At 41.8% G+C, this 7847-nt stretch overlaps 1 protein-coding gene across 1 annotated transcript; it reads right to left on the bottom strand.

Annotated features, from left to right (window-relative positions):
- Nucleotides 1-2181: 2181 nt before the first annotated feature.
- LOC127214670 (uncharacterized) lies at nucleotides 2182-7473 on the bottom strand. The gene is made up of 4 exons (XM_051174985.1): nucleotides 7389-7473; nucleotides 6825-7199; nucleotides 3050-3186; nucleotides 2182-2313 (listed from the first exon to the last, which is right to left on the bottom strand). Exons 1-4 carry the CDS (start codon nucleotides 7438-7440, stop codon nucleotides 2182-2184), a joined length of 696 nt encoding a protein of 231 aa, XP_051030942.1. The 5' UTR covers nucleotides 7441-7473.
- Between the last annotated feature and the right edge of the window lie 374 nt (nucleotides 7474-7847).

Below are 7847 nucleotides of genomic sequence, written 5' to 3'. Positions count from 1 at the left end.
CATGAAACTTCATATACTATAGAAACTCATCCTTAGGGAAGAGTATTCAGGTCAGTTCTAGCTAAATATCCCCAATTCCTGTCCTAAGAAAAGGGATCTTACCTTCAAATTGTATGAGGGAAATAAATGCCAATGGCAATAGCCTGTTTTTTTGCAGAAGACTCTGGAAGCCCCTAACTAACAACTTGAAGGGAGGTTTCCCAGGCCTGGAATGGAGTTTTATTAGATTGGGCCTTCATTCATTATAGGTTTGACAGGCACTCTTCTGAGAGATCAGTTCTATGATGTACTGTTAAAGTAAGTTTTGTAGTTTAAATAATGTTGTTTGGTCTTCTATTTTGCCCCCTAATAATTAGGATAGCAAATACTACTTTGTTGTTATTTGTGAACAAAAATATGAATCTTTTTTGATAGACACTGTGGTCCTTGATTTCAGATCTTTCTTCCTTTAGAGAGAGATAAATGTGAGTACTAGAAGATTTTCCTTTAAACCAGCATTTTGATTCTAGAATTATGATGGATCAAAAACTTGGCTTCCTTTCCCACATTGCAGAAGAATTATCAGAGAATTTAATTCTGATTTAGATGAGTGAAGACACCATGTCCTCAGGATTTAATCAGAGTGCAGTGGCCTATAAAAGTAGACACAAAGGGGAACTCTTTTTCTGACCAGGCTATCTCTTACATGGTGTAGCAATCCGCAGGAGCTGGCTCCCGGGCATCATCTTGAGAGTTCCAACAGGTGTTTCCTGCGCAGCTTTGCTAAGTGAATGCTGTTGGGGAGTGTGAAGGTTTCAGAGAGATAGCCCCATAGGCTCATATATCTGAATGTTTGGTCCTGAGCTGGTGGTCTGTTTAGGAATGATCAGTAGGTGTGGCCTTGTCAGAAGAGGTGTGCCACTGGTGGTAGGCTTTGGAATCTCAAAGTCCAAGGCAGACCCAGTCTCTCACTCTCCCAGTCTCTTGTTAGTCAGATGTAAGCTCTCACCTTCTGCTTCAAGGACATGCCTGACTGTTTGCTACTATTCTACTATGTTCTCAACCATGATCATCATTGCTCAACCTCTGAAACTGTAAACAAGCTGGCAAATAAATGCTCTTTTCCATAAGGTGTCTCGATCATGGTGTCTCTTACAGCAATAGAACAGTTATAGCCCAGAAGTTAACCTAAACTCTCTGAAATATGGACTAAGGAGAGGAGGATTCTAAAGTTGTGGAATGAGAGTGAACCATATTTTTAAAGACTTCAGTCTATGTTCCTCATTTAGTCATAAATTTGTGAGGGAAGAGCAGAAGACTGATGAAAATTTTAAATCACTAAGCTTTGTAAGAAACCTCAGTAGAGATAAATCTCACGTCTTGAATCTCCTGGAGCTGTTGTCTGTGAGAGGTCTTCCAATTAGTGAGAGAACTGTATTTCTAGGGATCAAAGCTTGCATTATCTCTGGAAATGACTTCAACCCTATCTTGTCAGAAAATCCACAGATTCCTAGGCTTCTAGGAATTTGACCTGAGTTTTGTTGCTGTTTTTCAGAAGACTCTGTAAACCCCACATAGAGAAGTCACCATCCCTCCCTCACAGGGCCACTCCCCTCCGCCCTCCTGCACCTTGGTTTGTGTGCAGCTTCCCCTGCATCTCCCTCACTGTGTCACTCAGAGCACAGTAGTACAGGGCAGAGTCTGCCAGCTGCACTGAGGACTTCTGCAGGTGGAAGGAGCTGCGGCTCTTATGGAGGGTGGCGTGGAACCCTTGCTGCTCTGTCCTCTTGTTGTCTGTGAGGCTCTTCAGGAGGAGCTGAGGGGTTTTATTGAGATATTGTATGTACCAGAAAACCACAGGAGCTGAATCAGTAGTCTGATAAGTGCAGTTCAGCATCAACGGTGACCCCTCTGTGACCGTAACCAGGTCCCCTGTCTGGGTCACTAAGTCTCCATTGGTTTTTCCTGAAAATCAATCAATAAGAAGGAATCACTTTTCTATGTGGGGAAGAAGGTAAAGACTCCCACAGCTGTAAGAAAATTTCATCATCAACACGTAGGTAAATGTAACTCACTGAATATCAAGAAGATCAGCAGAACTGAGCAGGTGTCAAGAAGCATGTTCTCAGAAGACAGTGACACTTGGTTCTTGAGTTCACCAAACTCACAGAACAAGTCTCCTCAGAACCTTATTGCAACTCCTCACTCATAAACAAGGACCTCCTTCTGCACAGTGACAGTCTGTCTTGTGAAGCCATCACCTGATGAGACATTAACCACATCTGAAGAGGCAGTGCCCTCTGCTGGTTTCCCCTCAATCTGAACCACAGATGTCTGCAAAACACATTGTGAATAAACTGGAAACCTTTCCCAAATGAGTGAGTCTCAGGTCCACAGTGAATGCCTGCACCAGGATTACTGAATTATGTGTATCCTGTGTTATTTAAGGTGATGAATGTACATAAAAGAATACACTCACGCACACAGAGAGAGAGGAAGAGAGAGATAGCGAGCCCTCATATAATTTATTTACTTTTTCCTCATTTTATTGTTTTTGAGAATGTTGTGCGATGCATTTTTATTATCCTCCCCTGATCCCTCTGCTCCTTATAGATGCACCCACTGTTCATTACCAACCCAGTTTTGTGCCACCCCCCCCCCCACAATAAATAAACTCTGGTTGACATTACAGGTTGTAGTGCCCAAATATTCTTAGATGTAAAACCTTAAGAGGAGAGGTATATATATATATATATATATATATATATATATATATATATATATATATATATATATCCAGGTCTGCACCATTAAAGAAACCTAAATCTCCTTCCCAGCTGCTACCATCTGCCAATAGCTTCTTAGCTAAGTGTGGGAATGCCCAGCTTCCCTCTTCTTACTGGAACTGTGTCTGGCTTGATCCTTTGCAAGTCTTATGTATGCAGTATATCTCTGTGAGTTCATGTGTGCAGTTGCCCTGCTGTACCCAGAAGATGCTGTCTCCTTGTAGTCATCACCCACCTATGGCTCTCACAGTCTTTCCACTCCTTCTTCTTCAGTGACCTCTGACCTTGGGAAGATGGTGTGTGATAGAATTGTCCAATCTGGGGCTGACTGTGCTATAGCCTTTTCTCCGCAGCACAGTGATTTCTGGGTCCTTGACAATCACCACATGTTGCATCAAGAAGCTTCTCTGAAAAAGACTGACTGATGAACCAATGTGAGTTTATAGCAAAAATTTATTAGGAGTTGATCTAATAATGCATCCATTTATCAGAGTAATAGTCATGGGTTCTCTCTGAGGGTTTATGACTTGTCTAGTCACAAGTTCTTAGTCCCCAAAATGGTGCCACATATGGGTTCCAGCTTATGAAGTAGACCTTAAATTGAATCAGAAGTTAGTTGGTTACTCCCATGACATTTGTGCCACTATTGAGCTAATGGACACATCTGCAACACTGTGGTTGTGGCTCATGGGGTTCAGAAACCAGAAAGACTGACAATTCATCTTTTCCTCCAGCAGGATACATAGCACATTCTAGCACTATGAAAGCTATCCACTAAGCATGACGTGTCAAGGGGAGTATCAGTTTAGTTTCTCCATCTTCGTTGACTTATTAAATAGGTTCTTACCATCAAGTTTCAAAGGGTGATCAACAGTATTTACAATAACTCATGATAAAGAGAAGTATATGGGCCAACCTAGTAAACAGGAAATAATCTACTCCTGGCACTTAGCTTTTTATTTGTTAACATGTGTTATCTAATAATGGCATTGTTGCCCCATTACAGGGTAATTCAACTGAAACTCTTTATGTGCATGTGTGTGTGTACTAATGGAGCCAGAGTGGTCACTGAATCCCCTAGGACAAGACATACATGATGTGAGCTGACGCAGGAGTGTTGGGGACTGAATTGTTTTATCCAAGAACAGTGCATGCTCTTAGTCACGAAACAAACTCTCCAGTCCCAACCAGGGATAATTAATGAGGCAAATTATTAATATGCTTTCTAGGGAAGGTATAGAACAGAGCAAATCATCCCAACTGTGTCAGCATGGGATGTAGGCAGAGGTGCAGCTTTGGCATAAACATGTCCTAATTAGGCCTTGAAATTGTACAGGTCTAGCAGTAGCAGGAGGCCTATTGATGGTGAAATGACTCACCAGCCCTGTTTTATATTGTCAAGCTTCACTCAACAGGGTGAAGAAGTTTATAAGTTTTGTTAAGGATGAGGCCCCTCCCCTTTATCTGCCTGCCTATCAGTAAATATATTTAACTCTTGGTCCCTCTTGTCAATGGCAATATTTACTTTTCCACTGTTTCTCTGTCATATTTAAATTTACTATGACTAGCAGTGCAAGGCCTCTGCCTGAATCCTGTATGGCCTGTTGTAGAACAGATATGGATGTTTTGTGACTGCAGCTCTTGGTGAAATTTTCAGCTTCCTAGATGCTTGAGGCCTGAGGATTCTCTTCTCCTTATAGGCTGTTCACCTCTAGACAGAGACACAGGCTAGAGAGCAGAAGTCAACTTTCCAAGTGCATTTCCGTATTATCAAGAAGATCTGCCCTCTTCAATGATGCAACCTCTAAATGTAGATGTCCGTATTCCCATTACTAATAGAGAGAAATCACCAGCTGTTTGTAGTCATATAGTCACCAGAACTCCAAGAATTTGTACATTCTCTGTTTTATCACAGGGGATTAGGGTCTGGACCCTGATTTGGAGCTGTTTCTAAAAAAGAAAAGTTACTTTTCTCTGCTGAGTGTGTATCTAGTTTTTTGTTTTTTTTTCCAAAGCCATGGCTTTTAAAATAACTAGCCAGAGGAAAAGCTCAGTACACACACACACACACACACACACACACACACACACACACACACACACACACACGGCAACAGGGAGGGGTGGCAGGGCTGAAAACCAAGTACCACCATCTTGCCATCTATCATCTGGTGTTTGCTACCTGATATTGCAATTTGACATGGTATGAGATATCTGAGGGTCCAGAGCTAATTCAGAAGAAATTACAAAGCTTTTCCATTATTTTCCCTGTCTTAGAACAGATTAAGAGCTAACAGTTCAAATCATTAAGACATAAATGAGGAAAGAGTTTTATATAGATCCCGGGAATACAGAGCTTGGGGCTTTGCTTTGTTGGTTGATTGAATGTTTTCTAGTTTTTTGTTTTGTTTTGTTTTATTTTTTTTTAATTTTTATTTTTTGGTGGCAGGTCCTTTCACAACCCAGTTGCACATGACCAATGGACCTGATTCCATACACCGACTTTCACTAAAGATTGACCTAGGATAGTGATCTGAGTTTGTGTTCTCCTATCAATGAAGGTAAAAGATGTGAACTCTTGTGTGTGCAAAGCCAAGGCAATCTTTATTAAGAGAGCAATAGGAGAGTGAGGAATTAAGGAACAGTGAGAGAAATTTTGGAGAGAGAAAGATTTCAGAGAGGAGAGAGCTGTCAACCTCCTTGTCTAGAGTCTTTATAGGGCAATGGAAAATATTTGACCACTGCTGATAAAATTGGATGTAATTATTTTGGGATTGCTAAGTTTTTTGGGTATTCACAGGTTGAACCAATGGAAGCTAGGCATGTCCCATGTTGAGAGATGATCATGTGATATTCAGGTACTGCCCACCCAATTAGAGATGGTTTAAGTCTTCTTCTAACCACCTCTCACTTGGGCTTTCTTGAATGCTGACCTTGGCTGCCTTATAGCTGATAATCATAGACTGGAATTGATTCTTCTGCCTTTCAGGCATCTCTAGTGCTGGTAAATATATTAAACTTGTATCCTCATAGACAGCAAGAAATATCTTTGTGAAGCACAGAGAATATTGTGAGACTGCAAAAAGAAAATTGAGTTGAATCTGCACAGAGTTCAGCAAGGTGAAACCTCATGGAAACCAAAATATACATGAAAACTTTGACACAGGCTCCAAGCAGTACAAAGGATTCTGCCATGGGATCAGCAGGGCCAGGGCCAGTGTTTTCACCTGGATCCCTAAAGAAATTCACAGAGGAAAGTGAAGATCTGAGAATCCATCCACGGTGCAATTGTCTTGAACCAACACTGATAATCTGATCATCCAAATGTAGAGTCCAAGTTTTTTTCCAGCTGCAAAGAAGAAATGTGATTGAGTTCAAACAAGAGCCAGCAATCAGATCAGTGTTACTCTTAACCTTGGTCAAAGTTTTCTTTTCAGTGAGTTGATGCAGAGATGCACAGCCACCCAATGTATTGAGAATAAGGGTTGAGTGTCCAAACTTAAATGGGATATCTGTATCAGCCCTCCCAAAGCTAGGAAAACATAAGAAACAAGTGGACTGAAAACATGTAGACTCCTAAGGATAAGGAGAATGTTCAACGTGCTGAGAAAAAGAGAGTTGAGTGCTCAGCCATAGATGAAACACCTCTACCAGCTCTCCACCCCAGCAAATCTTAGGCAACATCTTGGAAGAAATGTGAAAAACAAAACAAAACCATAAATTCTAGAAGATGGGGAGGAGATTTTCAAGACTGTGGTTACTTGTACCAGACATGCACAAATCAAGAGAGCTTAAAATTCAAGCATGGAAGTGAAAGGTTCGTCTGAGGTTCCTGTGCTTACAGGACAATTGATGGCTGTTGGCACAGGAGAGTCATTTTTCTTTAGGAAGGTGGCCACTTTAGGATGCTCATGTAACAGTACATGATTCCACACCCATAAGCATAGAGGCAACACTAATAGGATTCAGTATGTTATGGGGGGAAAGGATGAGAAGGAATAGGAGACATGAAGTTTAAAGACCTGTGTATTCGGGATGAGATATTTTCATAAACTAAACATCTTTCAAATAGAGCATGCTCCAGTTCAGGCCTTGCTGGGTCCCAGTGGTTTGGGTACAGGCTGCAGGTGACTGGGGAGCACTGTGTGTTCACTGCACACAGGTAGACAGCTGAGTCATTGGGCTGGGAGTCTCTGATGTGCAGAGAAACATGCAGGCTGCCTTTATTGAGGTGAACTGTGAATCTGCCTTCTTCCTTTTCACCATTGGAGAAGATGGACATGAGAAACTCAGGGCCTTTCCCAGGATGCTGTCTGTACCACGAGAAGTACTGGGAAGCACTATCGCTGAAAGTGCAGTTGAGAGAGGCCATGGCTCCCCCTGGGACACTGAGAGATTCAGGAGTCTGCTGCACCTTCTGCTGGCTGCTCACACCTGTGCAGAAAGACAATGGTCAGACACACAGGAGTGGATGCATATGGAGGCTTATACCCTAAAATGGCATTTCCATGGGCCTCCAAGGCTTAACTAGAAATGAAAACATCTGTGTTTCTAACTCTATTCTAAAGTAGACAACAACTTCACATATGACACCTTATATCCAGAAGAGATGCCCAAACTCACAATTATACTGCAGCCACAGGAACACCAGTGAAACCCTCCAGAATTTCATCATTTTCCCTTCTGTCTTCACTGAGGATCCAGAGTTTAATTCTAGAAAAAAAAATAGTTTCACATTTGTAATGCTTCCCCTTCAGGAAACATCAAGACTCTGTGCCACCAAGTAGGAAACAAAGCTCTTTTCACCAGCAAACCCCTCCCACCAAACTCTCTCACTCAAAACAACTTGAGAGGTTCCCCATGTCTCTGAGAAGAGACTGCCATCTGGTGGATACTTACAGTGACAAAACATTTAATAAAAATAAACACCCTTTTTTAAAAAAATAAAAATATTATCTACATACCAATCCCAGTTCCCTCTCCCTTCCATTATCCCACTCCCCCCCACTTTTTCTCCATCCCATCCTGCATCCACTTCTCAGAGAGGACAAAGCTTCCCATGGGGAATTACACATCTGTCAC

The sequence above is a fragment of the Phodopus roborovskii genome, unplaced genomic scaffold (assembly GCF_943737965.1).
Source record: "Phodopus roborovskii unplaced genomic scaffold, PHOROB, whole genome shotgun sequence".
Classification (NCBI taxonomy): Eukaryota; Metazoa; Chordata; class Mammalia; order Rodentia; family Cricetidae; genus Phodopus; species Phodopus roborovskii.
This window is presented reverse-complemented; position numbering and strand designations above follow the sequence as displayed.

Bases quoted from the DNA above. Each gene is read 5' to 3' on its own strand.
- LOC127214670 (XM_051174985.1), bottom strand. From the start codon at position 7,440: ATGATGAAATTCTGGAGGGTTTCACTGGTGTTCCTGTGGCTGCAGTAT. The intron at 3,187-6,824 runs GTTTAGTTTATG...TTGGTTCATCAG, and splicing joins GCATGCTCTATTTGAAAGAT to TCAGTCTTTTTCAGAGAAGC. The intron at 2,314-3,049 runs GTCAGAGGTCAC...TGTGTTTTGCAG, and splicing joins TCACACACCATCTTCCCAAG to ACATCTGTGGTTCAGATTGA.